The 21,053-nt window shown below is 39.2% G+C and overlaps 1 protein-coding gene across 3 annotated transcripts in view; it reads right to left on the bottom strand.

Moving 5' to 3' along the window:
- Positions 1 to 6,422: 6,422 nt before the first annotated feature.
- Positions 6,423 to 21,053, bottom strand: part of NISCH (nischarin) — a 29,487-nt gene continuing 14,856 nt past the window's right edge. The window contains exons 8-21 of one of the 3 annotated variants that reach the window (XM_064723845.1): positions 20,610 to 20,765; positions 19,260 to 19,328; positions 18,625 to 18,810; positions 18,294 to 18,422; positions 17,786 to 17,899; positions 16,836 to 16,944; positions 14,133 to 14,254; positions 13,216 to 13,271; positions 11,427 to 12,734; positions 10,831 to 11,005; positions 9,498 to 9,651; positions 8,825 to 8,953; positions 8,302 to 8,463; positions 6,423 to 7,819 (exon numbers count right to left, since the gene is read on the bottom strand). In XM_064723845.1, the coding sequence (XP_064579915.1) occupies positions 7,191 to 7,819; positions 8,302 to 8,463; positions 8,825 to 8,953; positions 9,498 to 9,651; positions 10,831 to 11,005; positions 11,427 to 12,734; positions 13,216 to 13,271; positions 14,133 to 14,254; positions 16,836 to 16,944; positions 17,786 to 17,899; positions 18,294 to 18,422; positions 18,625 to 18,810; positions 19,260 to 19,328; positions 20,610 to 20,765 (3,498 nt within the window). In that variant the 3' untranslated portion in view covers positions 6,423 to 7,190. Of the gene's footprint in view, positions 7,820 to 8,301; positions 8,464 to 8,824; positions 8,954 to 9,497; positions 9,652 to 10,830; positions 11,006 to 11,426; positions 12,735 to 13,215; positions 13,272 to 14,131; positions 14,255 to 16,827; positions 16,945 to 17,785; positions 17,900 to 18,293; positions 18,423 to 18,624; positions 18,811 to 19,259; positions 19,329 to 20,609; positions 20,766 to 21,053 lie in introns of those variants that run through there. The other 2 variants (XM_064723846.1, XM_064723847.1) reach the window with 2 other exon arrangements.

Below are 21,053 nucleotides of genomic sequence, written 5' to 3'. Positions count from 1 at the left end.
CACCCAGGGGCACTGGAAGGTGCAGTGGATTCTTTAATGGCTCAGCGCTGAAAATGGTACAGGGCAAGAAAAACACACCAAGACTAATTCCAGGGCTTTCCACTGCTGCTTATCATCACTGTATCTGACCTACTGCAGGGAAACCAGGAAGGGAGAGAAATGCTTGCTGAAATTCCTGTCTGAATTAAATAAATCAGATTCACAGCAACATCAAAAGGTTCACAGCCAGCTTCCTTATCTGACCTTACCTCAATTAAAGACTAGCAATACAAAAGCAATATACAGGCTAAAAATGCAAACAGTGAGTAGTGCCATTGTACAACAGCAAAGAATAAACTGAAAAATCAAAAGGTCATCTGTCATTAGACCCTGCTTTCCTGACCAAGCAGCATAAGCACTCTCTGTTTCAGCCACTGCCTATGAGCTGCTCTGAGAGAATGGAAACTTTGCTCACCACCGCTGCTGGAGCTGGAACACCAAAATCTGCAACACTTCTGGATCTTCATGATTCTGGAAATTAGTAAGAAGGTGAATCACTGACCACCTCTAAATTAATAGGTGGCCAAGAGCCATTAGTAATGTTCAGTGCACAGAAGCCAAAGTGCTCTCAGCAGCAGTTCCAGCTGGCAGTGTCATCAAAGATGGCAACACCAGCAGAGAAACAGCACAGGAAGCAAAAATGAGCCAAACAAACCCAAATTACTGTTCCACTCAGTAATCTGTTCTCTTCTCATAGATGGATTCATCCTAGGCAGATAAATGTATTTTCTCATGGATGACATCTATAAAAACTTTATGCCTTAGAGGCAAAATGCATTGGGATCAATTTTTTGATTCCACTGTTTAGTCCAATAGTCTTCAAAACTGTCAACAAATAAAAACCCCAGTTCCCTCACTCATTTCAATATTAGACCCACTCATGCACAGAGACATCTCTACTAAGTATTTCAGACCCCAAAATCTCATAAAGCAAGATCCTGAGATTTGCCAGAGAGCCTTCGTCAAAAGAGAAAATTTAGGCAAGGCTTGTAAAGATCTAATGACAGAATACACAAACAGCCCTGTGCAGGCAGGGTAGGAGGATTTTGTTCACGTCCTAGTCAATGTTTGATTGAAATAGGATTGTACAAATCCAATTTTAAAGCATACAGTAGGAGTTGTCAACTGTCTGGCAGTGTGTTTATCTGTGAGGTTTCACACATGGATTTATTTGTTTTAGAAAGCATGGAGATTGACTTATCTGTCAAGTGTCTCTTGCCCACATAACAGAAGGTGGCTGGTTTAGCAGAAGTCACAGACATGGGTCTCAGAAACATCTTCAAATTCTGGCCCTGACTTCTTCAAGATGACTGCTACAAAACACTTAAAATTTACCTTGTGGGCTCAGTCTCCCCCATCATCAGCAGATTGTTGGCAGCAGGAAAGCTCAGGATTTTTCTCTCTCAGGGAAAAATTCCCTCTCTTCTTATTTATGCATCAATGACATGCTGAGTCCTCTAAAGCAACTTTTGTAAGACCTGGAATTTTTATTGTGTACACATTAACATTTAAAGTTGAGAATCTGCTGGTAAAAATTACTCAATCTGTTTCACAGAATAAGAAACCAAACCCCCACTTGGATAGAGGCAAAGGATAAGGCTGCAAACCCTCCCAGACTCCCTGCCTGCCTGTACCACACACTGTGTTTTAAAATGCTGGGTCACCAGCTCTGTTCTGTGAAGTGTGTGCAGCTCTGACCAGATTGGGCAATTTCCTGCTATTGAAATCTTTTGTATAGAAACTACAGAGCCAAGGCAAGTGATTTGCCATCCAGTCTACCTTGCCACACAGCTTCTCTGGGAACTGACCATTTGGTTACATCCACAGAGAGAAAAGGACTCTTGTTCTGCACTTCTGGCAAAGCTGGGAAAGGACATTAAGTCCCTTTGCTTGAGTTGTAAGGCTGTGAGTCTGAAAAGGATTAAGCAGGCCAAGCCAATAGTGGTTGTGTGTAGGAATGGGGCCAGCTGAACCATACTTACCCAACATACCCTCAGGGTCCTGGGGAAGATGCAAGGACACAACCCTAATTTTCCTTTCCTCTTGGCAAGTTGGAAGGAACTGGAATTTTTAAGGTTTGCTCATAAAAGCAAAAATCCTGCAAGGATTGCACAGAGAGACGAGTCTGTTTATCCTTCTCTTTCTCACACACAAGGTAGTCCACTTCCAAGCAGACAAGTAGGGCTGCCTGAGCACAATGCTGTGGCACAATTCAGAAAGAAATTGTCATGGTTGCTCACATCCTGTTACTCCAAAACCTCTATGGGCACCAGTTCCAATGTCGGTAAATAAGTGCTTTAAGTCTGGCCTATCACTTTCTCTTGATTCTGAGTTTCTTTACATGTTCTGCTGCAGTGAAAGACAGCAACATTTTCCTGTCTCTTGGTTTTAGTTTTGTACCTTTCCCATTTATTAATCTGGGATTGTACTGGAAAGTCAGACTCTAAACTCCCCACAGGTACCCAATATTAATTAGAATTCTGGGTAAAGCTCTTTGTTCCAATAGCTGAGCTACTGAAGCTCAGTACCTGCTGACAGGAGCACGCTGGCAGAGGCAGTGAGCTCTCCCATGAAGTGCTGCTAATTCTTGAGGCCCTGTTGTCTGTAAGGGACACAGAGGGCCTACAATGTGCTTGGCTCAAGCTGTACCCAACAGTTTGCCAAGGTCAGCACTGATGGGAGTCAGAATCCTGCTAGCTCTGCATTTTCAGCAACTTCAGAGATGCCAGGGGTTCTTGTCATCCCCTCTCAGAGGCCCTGAAGACTGAAGCACAAGGGCTTGGTGCCCTCCTCAGCTACTCTGGCTACTGCTCTTCATGCACCTATTCAGGCAGATTTTTTCAGTGCTGGCCAGTCTTTCTGGATCTAATGAATTTCCCATCCTCCCTTTTTCACATCAAATTTTAGCTTTCCAAGTTACTAAATGCCCTTTAAAATCAGGTGGGCATCAAGCTACAGAAGCTTGTGGTCTGCTCTGAGCCACAGCTTCCCTGCTTTTCCTCATGTGGCTGTTTTCTGCCTAAGATTTGGTGTGTTTGAAGATTACTACTGCACAAGTAAACTTTCTGATCAGAATGCAAGTAAGATGCAGCAGCACTTTGTGTTACACCAATTAAAAAACCCCGGTTCATTATCAGGGCTGATAAGAACAAGAAGGTGAGGGGCTGATGGAAATCCATGACTGTGCAGCACATGCACAGCCAGGCAGAGCAGAGCTCTGTAAAGCAGCACAGGAATGGACACAGGACACACAGGATGCAGGTCACACTGTCATTTCTTCTTGCAGAGACAACAGTGCAGCCCAGGTCAGCACCTCATTTACTTTCATTCCTGATGAAATTCATTTACAATTTTTTAATTGTGATACAAGGGAAGTTTTAAAACCTTGATCCTTGGCAGATGACACTGAACAAAAATAATTGTTTGGGTCTTCCTAGGGTGGCAAATATCTACATCAGCTGTAAAGCCAGAACACAGAAGTTTGAGAGTTCAGGAGATACTTTCCTGACAAAGGTCCCCCCACCAGCCTCTGTGTGTTTCTGGTCATAACTTCAGCTACTCAGATATCGTCTTAATGTTGAACAAGGGTTGGAAGCTGGAGACAATTTGAGGACAAAGGGTTACTAAAGAGGAATATGCCTGCAGGGCTTTGTAGTGCTCTTGCAAAAAAAGAGGTAGAAATCAAGACTACTCTATGTGAGCTCAGCTGTTGACAGTGACTTCATTCTGCAGAGCTTTCTGTAGAAACTAAACGTGGAAAGTTCTGGGAAATCTTTGTGAACTGAAGGAATCAGTTTAGTTTCAAGATAAGTGATTGTACATTTTCAAGGAAACCTCACTTAAGTTCCTGTATTTAAGAACAAAAGACTACATTAAAATTACACAATAAAGACAACAGGCTGGCACTGAAGAATGACAGTTTATGAAAATTTTCAGCTTAATATTGCACTTAAATGAACAGAAATGCACACCCACAAAGCACTGAATCCAGCAGGCTCTAACACAGAGCATCTCTCCTCCTCTGGAGACTGGCTGGGAGAGTTTGAGCTGTTCAGGCTGGAACAAAAGCAGATCCAGGGAGACCTGGCTGCAGCAATATCAGGATTTAAAGGGTTTTTAATGAGAGACTTTTAACCACGGCAGACAGGGATACAACCAGTGGAATGTTTTTTTAACTAAAGAGATTTAGATGTAAGGAAAACATCCTTCACTGAGAGGCCCTGGCACAGGTGGCCCAGAGATTCTGTGGATGCCCCACCCCTGGAAGTGTCCAAGGCCAGGCTGGATGGGGCTCTTGGAAATTCAATCACAGGGGTGGCATCCCTGCCCATGGAAGGGGGGTTGGAATGAGATGATTTTGAAAGTCCATTGCAGAATCACAGAAACCATTCTGTGATTCTATGAAAGCACCAAGGGATCAGATATTTGGCAGCACGAAAAAGGGGGGATTTCTTGTTTGGGGTTTGGTTGAGCTGTCATTTCTAATTTTTTTTTTCCAGGTAGAAATGGAAAAAGAGGTGAAGTATCAAGGAAAAGGCTTTGTATAGCCCACGCTCTATTTAGCAGAGAATAAAAGATTATTTATTGAAAAAATGCTCTAAAAATAAACAATTCTGATAGCATCACAAGTAAGATAGTTAATGAAAGAATCAAAACATACTGCAGTTGTACTGAACATTTCATTAATCTTGAAATGTGATCAATGCTTACCAAGATACAAAGGAGGAATTGCAGCTATTTCCTGGATTAATAATCTGTTCCAAAGGCACAGATTCTATGTTTTAAACAGCTGTGGACCTAAAAAGAATTTCAATTTTAACCAGAGATGTGTTTTTTTTCTACAATAAAATATGAAAAAGAGGCCTTACCTGCTCTAAGTATGTGACAAGCAGGGGATTATCCCTGCTTACTCTAATACAAGATTCTCTGGTACCACTACTGCTTTAAAATACCTTTAAAACAGTTGGGTTTTACAAAAGATGCTTAAACAGAACTCATGTCTGTCTCAAGCACAGGGGACCCCCAGAACAGCCCTTATAAATAAGATGGAAGCAGGGCTGACTTACCCAGAAGCAATGACAAGTATAATCCTCATTGGAGAGACAGATCTGTCCACGCTGGCTCAAATCCCAGGCGGTTCCAGAGGAATCCTTACAGACTCCCTTTGTATTCATTTATAAATTCATTTGTAAATGATCTGTTCACTTGGTAAGTCCTCAAATGCTTTTGAAAATCAGACTGTTTAAGTTGCCACAGGCTCCTCAAGTGTTACCCTGGACAATTATCAGTAAGTGATTAACAGAGCTACTTCAGAAAGAACTAGTGAAGACCTAAGATTTCTTTTAATTACTTTATTCCTAGGATGTTAAACTTAGAAATTAGCTTTTTCTACCCAATGATAATTAAACTTAAATGAAATGAACATAAGCAACCTTGAGATTTCAGAGAACAGAAGTGCTCTAAAGTAGAGGAAAATTCAGTTTTCTCCAAAATCCTACAGTACCTACCTTAACTGTTCAGTTCAGTCTAAGCTTAAGGAGTTAGGCTTCCTCTGGCAAACTGGGAGCAGAGCTGCACTCCAGTTATGCTCCTCATCTCTGCTTGCTTTGGGAACTCCACTGCATCCTGCAATACAATTTGACTTTGGCTGCCTCAGTCTTTGTCATCCTTGCACTGACTGCAACATTCCTGGCTTCTGAAATCCAAAAAGCACAGCCAAGCTCTGCAACAGCATGGAAAAATACTCTGTGAAACCCACCAAATTCCTAATACCACTGTGGACATGCCATTCTGGAAGAAAACTCATAACTTGTTTGGACCAGGCCCTGAGCAACCTGTTTGAAGATTGCCCTGTTTAAAGTTGGATGTCCCAAGGTCTCTTCCAACCCAGATTTCTCTGTGTGTTTAAGGGGCACCAGTTTTAAGCATCATCAGCTACCAAATAAATATCAAAACTGTTCTTCCCTTATTCCCACTGAATATAGAACTTATAGATACATTCTTTTTCAATGTCAATATCTGTCTTCATAATAGTGAGTAGGGACTTTACTGTCATGGAGGATGCTAAAATTTGCTGGGCACAGTAACCATCAAGTTAAACACAACAGCTTAGAATGAAAATCCCTTATATCTCACAGATAAGCAAAAGTACTTGAAATAAATCCTCAAATTGTGTTTAGAGGCTGCAGATCCTCAGTTTCCATGACTCAGCTGTATTTCTGGACTAACAGTCTTGTAGGAGAATGAACTATTTTCTTCTTTCATCTTGCTGCACATTTCATACTTTACAATGCACTCAAGGAACAGAATGGGTGCTGCTGAACTGCCATATGGTATCGTGGAAGCACAAGATATAAACTTGAATAAAGACAAGGCCAAAAGAAAACTGTCAAATTACACTTTATTTGTATTGACAAGATAGGCAAAAGAAAGACTTTGTGTTCAGAGATACAAATCCATTATTTGCTGACAAAATGCCAATATACCCACATTGGGTATTTCCACTTTCAAGACAATACTGAGGGGATCTTTACCAAGCAACTCTTTTATCCTTGGAGAAGGAAAATGAATGCCTGTGAAAATAGTTTCATATGAAAATTTGTTACCTGCTTGTGGCTCAAATTTTACTGTTAAGTTAATGATTGGCAGCAAATAATTACACTTGGCCTCAAAGAAAAACATATGTAAAACTGTAAGGTCATTAAATAATAAGCATTAGCAGCATACCCAAAATACTTCTTGTACAAAGAACATTGCACTTGAACATACACAAGCATTTACCCTTATTTACACATTAGAATTTGTATAGAACAGCAAGACTGATATATACAGAAAAATAGTGGAAACCTTAACAGCCCCAGACGACAGAATATCTAGTGTTGACTCCTTAAATTTTCCATACAGTTTCCCAGGATGTCTCATGTGGTTTTTTTCACTATATACTATTGCATAAAAATAGACTGTACAAGAAGGTCAGTCCCCAGTTAACACTTCAGAATATTTCTATGTACTATTACATGTTCACTGCACCAGGGAACAAAGGAGTCCAGGTCAGCTCCTCATGAACACAAAGAGAACTTGACAGGTGCTATCTACTTACTCACTGTGCTTTACCTTGTAATACAGACTGAAATCACTTGGCTGGGCAGTAACTACCCAGTGAGCTCCAGAGGCAATTCCCTACCACACAGGATCTCCCACTGTCTTGCAAGCAATGAAATTAATTTCTCCCTGCTTTCTGCACTTGGGATAAAAACGTACCACTGGATCTCTCTGTTCCTGCTGCCCTCTTGTTTGGAATTTCCCTTTGGGACACTATCAGTTTCTCCAAAGTGATCCAGTGTTAAATTCTGCATCAGGTCCTGATTCTGAACATCATCAAACACAAATGTAAGGGCCTGTGGATATGTCTGATACCCCATGAGCACTCTGTCTAAATCCCGGATTCGTCTTCCATCTGCAAGCTGGTACTTGTCTCTCTTTGGTGGCTCCTTAGCAAATTCAGGTAGTGGGTAACTGATATAATCTTCATCAAAGAGGAACAAATCAGAGCTGGTCAAGATCAGTGTTTTAGGTTGAAGTGAACTAGTGTTCTGAGCAGATCCTTCAAAGTGATTTACTTGAAATGCCAACACATACAGAAGGATGTTGAGGGATGGAAGATTGGTCAAACCATCCATCTTCTCTGCCACTAGAAAAGCAAGGTCCCCAATTTCCTCTTCATTTGGATAAATAAATTTTACTCTGCTAGAGTGAATCAGTTCATAATTCTCCATTTTTCCTGCAAGAAACATACATTATTATATCTCTATTTAGTGCTATACAACAATTTCTTAATGTACTAGGATAAACAACAACCTGCTTGATAGCTGGCTGTAGCTGGAAGAATTTAAGTTTTGTATCTATTGATACATGTCTTTTGCTTAAAAACAATAGTGAAACAATTGTACTTGGATTGCAGGTCTCTGCCAGAGTCCTTCTTGCATTACCAACACACTTTTCTGTAAATTTCTAACCATGTAAGTCCAGGGTGAATGCAAGAAGCCATCAGTAACTTCACTTGTGCAAGACTCTTACATACTTTTCACAATCCTGCTCACATAAGGCACATCTAAGATAATTAAATCAGGGAGTTTAGTTGAAGTATCAAATAGGAAATGACTGATGCATAAATGTCCCTCAAAAGAGTTTTTAATCAGTACAGTTTAGGTGAAGCCTAAAGTATGACGCCTAAATAAGTCATGGCACGTAGAAAAGACTCACCTGTGTTTTTACTCCCAAATTCAGAGTAGAAGTCCTTATCTACTGGTTCAGGTGAAGGAGTGCGTGCAAGCAGTGACAGGACTGCCATAAGCTGCTGGATGAAGGTGTGAGTGTTGTAACTGTCTCTTGTCAGGCAGGTGACAATGTGATCTGCAGAATGCCCTGAGGAGAACACAGAACATAATTCACTCACTGTGGCATTACCATTTCTTGAACCAACATGCAACTGTCATCAGAAAAGATTTTAACGATTTTTTTCTCCTGAAAACATGCATTACTATTTAGAAATCTTTCAAATTCTTGAAAACAACAATGGATTCCTTACAAATCTCTCAAAAAAATAAATAATTTCTCTTCATTTAAAATACAATGTACACTTATGATTCAAATCTTGCTCTAGGTATCCAAGAAAAAGGAGAAACAGAAAACCTCTCTTCCATCTCACTAATAAAGACACGGATCCATCTAAAAAAGACTAGAACAAAATAGAACTGGAAGAGTTTAAAGCACAAGATGTACTCACCAGTAATTCGGAAGTATTGGTCAAACAGGCCAACATTTACTGACTGCAGGTCATTAAGTTTTAGCACAAAGCAGCAAGAGAGGTGGAAAGAACTGTTTTCACAGTCTGAGTTTTCTTTGTTCCAAAAATCTGTTAAAGAAATATACATGACAAAAAGGTCAAAAGAAAAAGATTGTTCTTTCCATAAGCATAATTTTTATATTACAATCTAACACTTATCTCACACTTGAAGACAGAAACGAAGAAAAAACTGGGTACAGTGAGTAAACATTTCTCAAGCAAAATACAAGCAATTTTTATTAGGAGCATTTTAAAAAATAATTGTCCCGTACCTGATTTAAATCAGCACATGCACTAACTAATAACACACTTTAACTGAATGACCACCATGAGGTTCATTACCCTTCACTTCCCATTTTCATTATGAGAGGGACCATGAAATAACATCAGAGAACAGCATGGATCCCATGGCAGCTAAAAGGGTCTGTCTGAGAAGCAGCCATGACTCAAGACTCTGTTTTTATGAACATAAAAGCCTTATGCAAATACTGACCCCTTTAACTAGGAGGTCTAATTAAAAATATTGACCAAAATTGGTTCTTAGACTGAGGACAAACACAGAGAGAGGGATTACATTGGTAACATGATTAAAGGATCAAAGTAACTATTTTACCTGACTGGTGCTCATCTGCATGAATGAAAGAATCATCCAACAGAAAGTAAATAGCTTTTGTTGAGAGAAGCACACAAGCCATCACTTCCACACTGGGAGTCTTGTAAAACAGAACTGAAGACCACATGAGGTGTCTCAACTCTTCATTTTCCACCTAAGATGTAAATTTTATTTCATAAACACATGAACTTTGATATTTCGGACAGTTTCATCACCTTAGAGGCAACTTTAGATCCCCAGAGAAAGAACTACAAAATCTTAAGCATCTGAACATGCTCTGGTTAAAGAGAGGTAGTGGCAAATGAGGCCACAATGGCAGCTACTGAAAATATCTTGTGTTTATGTAAGAAAATTATTTTTCAAGCAAATTATTCCTTGCTTTCTAACCAAAATTAGAAAAATACAGAAAAACATCTCATTTATAAGAAAGACTTTTTAGGGCAAGCACTGCAGGCAAAACTTTAATCACCAGCTGAGCAGTGGCCTCCCAAACCTCAAGTCTGGCTTTAGGTGTTTCTGAGGGTTGGATTCAAAGACTCTGGAGAGAGGACAGGAGCACAGCTTGCCACTGCAGCTGCTGCTCCAACTCAGCATCTTCCCAGCTTCTAACTTGGTGGGCTTACTGTGAACCCTTAAATGAGTCACCTGCTTTTTTATCAGCTTCTCCTGATATAAAAAGAGAAGTTCAGCTTGTAATTGTGCTTACTTAAAACATTTGGAAGAGACGTAAGGGAATAAGAAAAATGTATCTATGTCTCAAGCTTTTCAATTTGTATTCAGATCACAGTGATTTGTCACTCAAAAAGCCACATCATAAATTTTGGGTAATGTTTTTACTTTTCAATCTGATGTTCCCCACATACACTTTAATGTTTTTCAGAATCAGGTTTATCTGTTCATGTTTCTGGAGTACCTGCAGCCATGTACATGTGTTGCAGTCATGCACAGTACTACAAAAACAAGTCAGAATACTTATTTACTGATGTAGATAAGAACCATCCCAAAATAATTTCATTCTTGTGATTTTCTTTCCTTTTTCCACTTTAAAGAGAATAGAGGAACATTCTTGGAGCAATCACATCTTCAGACATAATTAGTGTACTCTCCTGTTCAGCACCACAGATCCTGAAGGCAAAATATGCTTTGCAGGATCCCAGTTGTTGTAGCAGGGAACCCAAAATGGAATAACACACAGATTCTTGATGAAAATATTTTCAGGTTTCCCAGAGCCTAATTCTCATGGCTAAATTTGCTCAGGAAAGTTTTTATGAATACTGTGTAGTACAGAAAGGTCACAAAGCATGTTTTTGTACCCTTGATATAGACATGATACCTCTGCAATGTTGCTATGGAAAAATTCAACCAGAGCTCTTCCCTTCAGCCCAGCCACATACTGCAGAGACACAGAAACATGAATGTGAACAGGAATCTGGTTGTCTTCTGTTATCTTCTGCATAAGAAGTTCAGATGGGTATAAGGATGACAAGGTCAGATGAGGCTTGCAGAAACTAGAAAAGATCCAGAATATAAATAATCAAAAAAATGTAAAGATCTGCACAGCTTTTTCCCTTCAAAAATATTTGTATTTAATTCAAAAGTTAAAATTAGATAACTTCCATTTTTAGTAGTTTATTATTATTTCTATCTTGACCATAGCTGTCAATCTGCTGTAACTTCAGCCTGCAGGGACATGAAAAAGGAAGTTTCCTTCCACCAGAAATTACATTTTACGTTGCAGCAACAAAACAGAAAAAAAAAAAAAAAAGGTGGACTGCTACAGTCCAGGATAACCACACTTACACCAGACTAGCACATTGTGGAAGTATTTCATCAATGCTACAGTCCAAATTCAACCACAATGACAGCAGCAAACACAGGGGTCAGGCCACATCCAGCACTGTGGCAGAGACCTTTCACAGGAATCCTTACCTGGCTGCCTGACTGTGTCTGTTTGCCTCCACAGCATGATTTCTTACGGCATCCGATTTGCTTGAAGCTTTGAAAATAATAATAGTCTTAACATCCTGGAGCAGTGTCCTTAGAAGGCTGTAGATTCTTAGAAAGTGGAATTTCTCATGAGGTAGAACAAACACTGCTGTAACAAATCTGTATCCAACAAGCAACTCCAGCACGTGCCCATCCGAAAATGAACCCTTCTGCTGCGTGGCACCGTGAGTTGGATGCAGCACAAGTGATGCCAATGGAATTCTGTTCAGCTTAAATACACTTCCCAACTCCTCTGTGCCTGCCCATTTACCTGGCAGTAAGCTGAAATCCACCTTTACAATGTACAAATGCTGGGGTGTTAGAAGTATCCAACACGGATGGACCACACAGGGACTCTGGTCAGAAGATTTATAAACTGAAGAATAAAGTGCAGAACACAAAGCATTCTTTGACCATTCCTTGCTATTGCCAGCTGACTCTGGTTGATGCAAGACTTTCTGAACGTTGGTTTTATTCCCATAAACAAGATATGTTGGGAAACAACCTTTTATTTCAACATCTTCAGCTGAAATGCAATTCAATTCCATGAGCTGACAGAGAAATTCTTGGAGATTTGCTTTTCTACAGTACCATGTGGAGCTTGGTAACACTGATGTGTAGTGTTGAGAGCAACACGTTTGTAAACAGGAATAAAAGTCTTGAAGATTCTGGGATTCTGAAACAATAAACAAGCAGTGGTCACTGTTTTTCAGCTTCAGAGTTAAACAGATTTCTGGCAGGAGAAAGCCAAATTCTATTAGATCAGTGTAGGGAAAACACAGTGTTAATTTCAAGGCAGAAGGGATGTGCTGGCAATTTCCTCTCAATTCCTGATGAGGAATCTCAAACACAGCTAGCATCTCATCGGTCAAAACCAAACAGGAAGCAAACTGTCTGAGTCCTTTATGAATGTGAATTGAAAAGCTCCAGAGAATTTTGACTATGTCAACACTCTCCATTGCTATGTTGTCAGATGATTGAGCATCCAAAGTAGTGCTGAACTCAAAAGTCTGATCTCCTTCATGAAGTCCCATTTCAAAATATCCATCTGCTTTGTCTGTGGCTGTGGAAGTACCCACAGGGCTTCCTTTATTCTCTGTGGGAGAGGGGGCAGATTTCTGCACAGCCTGCACTATCGAGGCAGAAAGGTGCTGGATAAAGTCTTGGTTGGTGGCAGTGTAGGACATACAATTAAAAGGCAAGATGATGGTGTTACAGGGGTCAGGCACTGCACAGTGTTCTCTCTCCAAACTTCAAAAGAGAGAAGAAGTCACAATAAGTACAAACTTGAGTTTAAAAACAGTTATGGCTACCTACAATTCAGGGTGCTGCTTTTCAGAACTTTGATATTTGCTCTTGCTAATACAGTTAAATCAGTGTAATTTTGTGGAACATCTTTGTACTGCACAGCCATTGATTTTCAAGGCTGGTAGTGTGTAATTCTATAGAAAGTAAAAACTAAAATGTTTAATTCCTCTTTCCTTTCCCATCCCCAGTAAGTACAACCTCACGAGCTAAAGGACTAGACAATGCAGCTATTGCTGGTTCTGAAACCACCAGCTGCATTCCAGGGTTCAAAGGTTAAAAACATATTTTTTGTTCAAAAAACCAGAGGCAGAATACAATGAAAGAGATTGTTTTGCCTTAAAGGCTGTGTTTAAGACAACAGTATCTACTGTTATTACCCAAAAGCTAACAAGGATTTAAACCAGAGTTTATTTATGTAGCTTACCACACATGATGACCACCACCATACTCTTTGCATGAAGCCAATGAAGAGGCAGGTGCCTAAGGAGAAAAAAGCAACATCAGGGAGCTGTAAACTACTTAAGAGTTCAGCACACATGAGAAGCAAAGTTAAAGCTGGCTCATGCTTTTTAAAGCTGGCCAAGTCCTGCTGTTTTTACAGGGAGTTTAACAGCCACCCTTTGAGGACCCAAAAATAATGTTTGCTTTAGGCTGGGCATTCAGCTAAGGCAGAAGAAGAATGAACTCTGCTGCTGACCTGAGAACAGATCCAGCCTGTGACCCAGGCATTTCAGCACTCTACAAACTTTTAGTGAATTAGTGTAACATGAAGCCAAACACTAAGGGAACCTGACAAACACCAACTACACTGGTAGCAAAGGAAGAGACACCAAGTCTTCCTGTCTTATTCCTTGAAGCCATGCATATGAAGAGTGCTTCCAATACCACAAATGAAATCACAAACCAGAAGTTATCAGACAGGAGGAGATTGAAGAAGACAAATTAAGGCCATTGCCTATTGACAGAGAGAAGATTCTTCTGCTCTACCAGCAAGAGAATAGCCTTTCAAAAACTGATACTGTAATATGATAAGACACAATTATTACACTCAGCATCTAAATGGCTGTTAAATGATGTTATAGTAGTACTGGGTAAACATCTCAAAGCCACAGTAGCAACAGTTCTCTGCAGCTCTGGTAAACTTGGATTCTGTATTTAATTTACAACCTGGACCGAACACACTTGAATCAAATTTGGGGCTGCCTCCTTTTCCATAAAATAGCTCTGAGAAGCAAAAAAACCTTTGCTATGGATTACTATGATAATCTAAGTTTAACATCAGAAATAAGTTTGCAAAAGCTTTTAAAAATACTATAATATAAACAAAAGTGTGGCAGTTACCTGAATTTTACATCTGGAGTCTGGTATTTCAAAGCATCTCTGGGGAACTGTATGGTCTGTAGGAGTCGAATCACTGGATTGCAAAAAACTGTTGGCTAGGACTGTATCTTCACAAATTATTTCTAGAACAAACATAAACAACTCTTTAAATCACTGAAGCAGAGCAAAAATAAATATCTTATAGTATCTGCCAATCAAGCGGGATTAAAATTGTATAATCAAGATCTAATCATAAATCAGTAAAGCTAAAGCATACCTTCACACAATAGCCAGGATAAAAAAGCAAGCAGAATTTTAGTTTAATTGAAAAAGACTGCTACAGCTTCTTTCTCAAACTAAAAAGCAATTTCAATCTCAAATTCTGGTGTAAGAAATCTTGACACAGCTCAGTTTTAACAGAACTAGTCAGCTGCTAGGCTGGCAGAACACTCTTCATGAACTTTGTAGCACATTCCCAAATTTCTGCAAGCTTCAATTGAACAATATCTGTAATATCTCTGTACATCCTTCAACCAGACACGAAGCTCTCATCTCTCAAATGCCACTTAAGATATTATCTCACCTTATTTGGAACCTTTTTCAAGGGTTCAAAGCTGAATCATCAGTAAAAACTTATAATGAGTGAATACAAGGCAACATTCTCAGGGACGTTTTTTGACTTTTTGCCAGTTTGATATTCACAGCATCAAACTGGCTCAACAGAGCAAATCAATTTTCAATATTGCCACTGAACCAGCCAGCTCAAGTATTTAAATATGAAAATGACCAACAAAATTACAGTGTGGACATGTTTCTGGCTTGAGCATAAAAAACCTGTATGTTATCTTTCTGCATTGATGGTAAAGTTCAGCAGATTACACCAAGACATCTCATGGTCAGAGGAAACACAAGAGGTATTTATTACTTGAACAAAATACTGTGTTAGCAAGAAGGAAACTCAAATTGACAGGAAAACCAGAACATGACAGCATTATTTTTGATTTTCTGTTTCCTATATAAATATTTAATCTTTTTCCATAAGCCATTTCCCAATGACATTAAGTATGAATAATATGTTACGGAAACAGATGGTGTCTAGAAAATGCAGAGAAAACAATTCATAGAAACAGCACATCAGGAAATTAATTCCATTATTCATGACTTAAGGTCTATCAGTGAAACTAATTGCTCAGCATATTTCCATTTTCTTTAAAACAGATTTCTCAAAACTGGTATTTTGAAAACAACCCTTCATAGTTAGATATGTAGCAAATAATAAATTTTTATTGTTGAAGCTGAGAAATAGCCTGCACAGCCCTCATTTTCCCATTATTTATAAAAGCCTTCCCCAAAATTCTACTGAATGAATCTTATGGAAAAGGACTACACTAAATAAGCCTTGACCCTTATGCCACTCTATAGAACTCCTAAGTCCTTTAGAAAGATCTATATTTTCTTTTATCTCAAGATTTGTTTGCTCCTAAACATTTACTGTAGTAGAAAAAAAATTGTTGATAAATAATTTAAACAGTCCCAGGGGTTGCTGACAGCAAGTCATATTTTTACAGCAAGTCCTGTATAAAACTGCAGGTTGTTACATATTTACAGAACTGAGACAGTTTATCAAGTGCTTAATATTTTAAAGCAAGCATTTACTTGATTTTGGAAAAACTGGCATTTTTTCTGCAGATGAAAAATTATCTAGAAGGGCTACAAAAGCAAAGTACACAAATAGCAACAAATGTGTATCAAGGTGTCTACCCCCTCATCAAATGCTGTCAGAACAGTTTCGTTTTTCTAGAGTGAACAAAGAAACCTCTGCTGATTCTGCAGAAGTCACAGCAATGGATTTTTTCCAAAAATCAAGCTCCTCAGGGATGCTTCTCTCCCTTATCCACCAATCCACTGACTAATGGTAAGAGGAAGCTGTGCTCCCCCTGCCCCATGCCAAGAAATTGAGAAGATAATCCCAGCTCTTTTAGATGGGTATGACGTTTTCTCTCACTGTGCATATTCTACTGCACTTTTCAATCAGACAAAAGCCAAAACCAGCAACTATTTCTTTTTCTCAGTCACAAGTGAATATTCACATAAGTCAGTCCTATGGGCTAAAGAAGAAAGTTAAGTCATTCTTCTAAGTTCCTAATGCAGCAGGCACATTCATTTGAAACACAGAGTAAAAAAACTTGAGGTGAGGCCAGCAGGTACTATAGAGCACAACAGATGTGCTGAAATCACCAGCTCAGCCAGAACACTAATCCCACAGGTGTCTTTTACTCATCTCTTTTCTCTATCTTCCCCCTGGTGTGACAGAAATGCAGCTCTTGCAAAAAGCACTAATGGAACATATGCTGCTTGAGCTCACATTTTGCAGACCAAGAATGAGTAGTGAAGCAATTTTAAAATATTTCTCTCTATGCCACAGTTTTCCATTAAGGCATGACTCTAAACCTGGAAGTGGCATCTAGTCCTCTGCAGGATGATGCAGTAAAAAGTCCTGTACCCAAATTCTCACTCCAGATATTTAACCACTACTGGGAACTACAGGTAGGTTTTGCTGAGTCACATTCCATACAACTTTCACTTTCAAAGCCAATTCTACCGTGTCTTTGTGCTTGTCTTGAGAGCCCTAAATCCATGCACATAATATTCATGTATATCAATGCAGCTTAGAAAAGCAGAACCAAGAGGCTCAGCCCAGCAGCACGATACATACATGATTACCTTGGCTGGAGCTGACAGGACGAGGCAGAGAGGGAGAGGAAGGACGAACAGTAAGAGAAGAACAGTTTGATTTGGAGCTGGCAGCAGTGAGCCTGGAGTCCTCACTGATCTAATAAAGAAAGTACGCAGCAATTAAAGAAAAAAACTAAATACACAGGACACATGAGATCCTGAACTAAAATAAGCCCACACAACCTTTCTCGATTTTAGTAAAAGGAAAGTTAGTGCCAGCTTTTTTATTTTTGTTTTTGGTTTTTTGGTGGGGGGTGGTGGGGGTGATCACCTCCTCTAAGTCTCAATTTTCACACTAGGTGGAATTCCACTAAGAATCCTTTTAGAGAAGTCATTCTGATCACTGACTAATCACTGTATTGACAGAATTGGCAGTGTCACAAGTCAAAAGAATCAAACCGGATTTCCACATTGTATGGACAGAACCTCTTCTGTCCCTACACTGACTTCCAAACCAAGACTAACCAAGTACACAGCACACAGCCAGGTATGAGGGAAGGCAAGGAGAACTCAGATTTCTGATTCTCTCCCACTGCTGAATACCCACAGGAAAAAAGTTTGGGGAAGTAATTTCAGTACTCTGCAACGCAAGCAGTAAAATCACAGCTCTGAAATACTTGTGTAAGATAAAAAATATGGCTGTTAAGGTCAACTGTGAATTCACTGTGTACACCATTAAGTAATTTTATCTTTTCCTCCCACTTCCTCTCTCCTGAGCCAGCCCACAAATAGAAGGTCAGATAACTACCAAAAATGCATTGAAAACTAAATAGGAAAAAGAGGCAACATTAAAAGTTCATATCACATTAAAACACAAAGCATAAAAATTTTAATGCTAAGGAAAATTCACTTCATTCTGCTTACATCTAACCTGTAGAAGTAATTTTGTAAGCTTTTGTAAGCTGCACATTCTACTTTTCTCACAGCACCAGACTCACCTTTTTATCAGAGTTGCTGAGTTTGTATTTCACCTCCTTTGCTTTTTGAATAGCTTTTAGCACTTCCACTGTGTCCAGTTCCTTTTCTGTGGTAACAATGTTATCCAAACAAACCTAAAAAAAAGTTAAAATACCTAAAAGTATTGCAAATGAGGCATTCTCCAATTTTTATTAATGGAACAATCAAAAATTGCCATGGCTCAATGCAAACCATGTAACTATTACACAGAAACAATTACCACATTAGACCTTGAGCTAACATCACTTTAATGCAAACTCAGCAACATTTGGTAAGTGTAACACCATTCCAGCACAACAGTGTTTCAATATTAACAGACTGTTACCCAATGAGGCAGGGTAAAATCTCATTTAGATCCGGGAGTACTGCTGAATAACATTAATAAGGTTTCACTCTCTAAACACCATCCCCAATGCACGCTAAAAACTCCTCAGGTTTGCAGAGCATTTGCAGCTGAAGGGAGGGTGAGAAGGGCAGCCCTGGGCTCACCTCTGAGGCCCTGTCTCCAAACTGAGCGAGGACTTTGGTGCGGTAGTCAGGGATGATGCTCAGCGGGTTGCTCGATAACATCACCTTCTCCAAGCATGGCAGGCCGCCGATATTTTTTACTTCATCAATCTGAAAGTATTTGAGAATAAAAGCACGAATACACACTGGCAAAATGAAAATGAGCACACAGACTGAGCATTTCTTCCATAGATTACATACAAACAACAACCAGGAAAAATCACTACAGCCACATTTATTTATTTGCAGTTTGATCCACTAAAAGAAACGACTTCTGACCTAACACATTTTGACACCAAAAGTCAACAGTTACCTGTTCTATTTTGTTGTTGCTCAGATCCAAGTTGACTAATGAGTACAGTTTGTTAAGACCACACAGCCTTTCCAGCTGATTTCCTGCTAAATTCAGAGTTTTGATGTTTCCCAGTTTTGTGTGAACACCTTCCAGTGTTGTAAGTTTGTTGTAGGATAAGTCCAGGTGAACAAGGTTGTACAGATGCTACAACAGCACAGAAAATTCATGTCATACACCAATTAAAATGAATAAAGATGCTATCTTATAGCTGGCTCATTGTATTGTGCAACAGTGTTTTCATGCTGGACACTACATAGCATGAAAGACATGGCCTGAAACTGTTCATTACAAAGATTAAAGCTTGTAGAAATGGAATTTCCTCCATTGCATTTTTACCAACCCACACATACAGCTGGCAGTGAATGAATTTAGTTAAGAACTAAATGTATGTCAATATTGGCAAAGAAAATAAAATATCCAGGAGCAGTTAAGAAATGCATCACTAAAAGAGTACTTGATGCTACAAAGAGGCAGCTGTTTGGGCTGAAACTACTCTCCATGAAGATGAGCAACAAAACTCTGAAGCATAAAAATCTGTGTTCTAAGCTCTTGGGCACTTGGGTAAAAAATTCACCTTCAAATGCATCACTTACCTGTAAATTTTCCACCAGAGACACCCCATTGTGACTCAAATCCAGGAACTCAATCTTTGGAATTAATTTCTAGAAGGGGAAAAAACCCACATGTGTCAAATGCACTTTAGTTTTAAGTCAGGCCACACTTCCTTCAGTACCTGCTGACCAGCAAAAGCAATGGAAAGGTCTTGTCCAACACAGTCTCTCTTCCCAGCTTCTGGCATTAAGAAAGCATTCTGTGTGACTTGGGGCAAAAAAGGGCTGACTCCTGCTCTTAAGAAAACCAGGTTACTCTGAGGGGCACCATTCAGTTTTAATCTAAAACCTGGTTTCTTACTGAAGACAAATAATTTCTCCTAGCTTATCCCCACTAATTATAGATAAAACTCACTAATGCTGCTTTGGTCTTATCAAACAGATAAACCAGGGGATTTATGCTACACACAAACCTGGATAAAGACAGTAGTACCAAAACCCAGAGTAAATCCATTCCTGATTATACCAGCCAAGAACTACAAGGTCAGGTCACACAAACTTGTAGAAAATGCATTTTAACTTAGAAATTCTTTTATTTTGGAGGTCTCAAACCTTGAACTTGATGCTGAATTCTGACATCAGTGTTTTGCATCTGCTTTAATTTGGTTGTAATCTCAGAATTGATTTGCCTTGACAGGCCAGTTAAGACCTGCACACAGACTTGAAGCATCTTAAATCTACATCCCAAAAAATTATGAACAAGATAATTATGCTCCAAGTCTATGATGTCTGGTTGAGCTACACATGTAATTATTTCCTGCTTCACAAGAGTAGCTCAAGTAAAAAGCTATCTTCATATTTTACCATGCCCTTGTGATGAATGTTAATTTTTTTCTTAACAGTTGATTTACAAAACAAAATTCTAAAGTACTGGCAAAATACTCCAAAATTTTGGTTTCATGCTTTTCATATTGTTTTGATGTCAAGAAAGCTGCCAGCAAGTCATAGATTTTTAAATATGCAGGAAACTCCAGCCTTGATAACTGCTCCAAAGTTGAGCCATGAGGCATTTTTTCTTTAAAAAAAAATTTTAAAAATTCTGATTGGCTCCTACAGCCAAGGCAAACAGTAAAAGCATATTTCAAAAAGTGAGAATTCATGGAAATGCCTACAGAACACAAAATTACAAAAGTACTCTCCTTCAGCAAAGGAAATGAAGTTCTTATAGAACAAACCTCCTAAGCACTAACTTGGGTAGATAACCAACATAAAGTGCAACTGAAAATTCTCCAGAAAAAGCAGTAGAGCAAATCCAAAATCCTTGCTGTGCATAATATGCCACAGCATAAGTAATAAGTAATATTTTTTCCACAAATTAAAAATACTTCTTACCACTGAGTCATCAATTTCAGAGATGCTGTTGTGACTCATGTCCAAAGTTGTTAAAGTTCTCCAGGTTGGAATAATTGCTGTCACTGGACAACTTGAATCCAGTGCATCCTCTGGCTCCCACTGATCAAACTCAGAGGCCTCAGGCACCAGGATTTCCTGTTTAAGAGAGGGACACCAACATTTGGCTTACATCTTCAGGGAGAGCTAATGGTTTTGGAAACTATGCCAACAACCCCATGTAAACAAGCATCAAAAGTGTCCCTGTGAAGGGACACATCCCAACACTTCCCTCAATGAAACTTGAGATTCTGTAAGATTAGAAACCCCTTAGAGTTCCATGGTTTTAAAAACAGAACCTGCAATAGGCAGTACAGAAAACCCCATGAACTCCAAATGGATATTTCCCCACTGTGCATGTTGGTTTTGCACATGCTTTGAACACTC

This window comes from Zonotrichia leucophrys, chromosome 12, assembly GCF_028769735.1.
Source record: "Zonotrichia leucophrys gambelii isolate GWCS_2022_RI chromosome 12, RI_Zleu_2.0, whole genome shotgun sequence".
Classification (NCBI taxonomy): Eukaryota; Metazoa; Chordata; class Aves; order Passeriformes; family Passerellidae; genus Zonotrichia; species Zonotrichia leucophrys.
The sequence above is the reverse complement of the archived record's forward strand: the minus strand, read 5'-3'. Positions and strand labels throughout refer to the sequence as shown.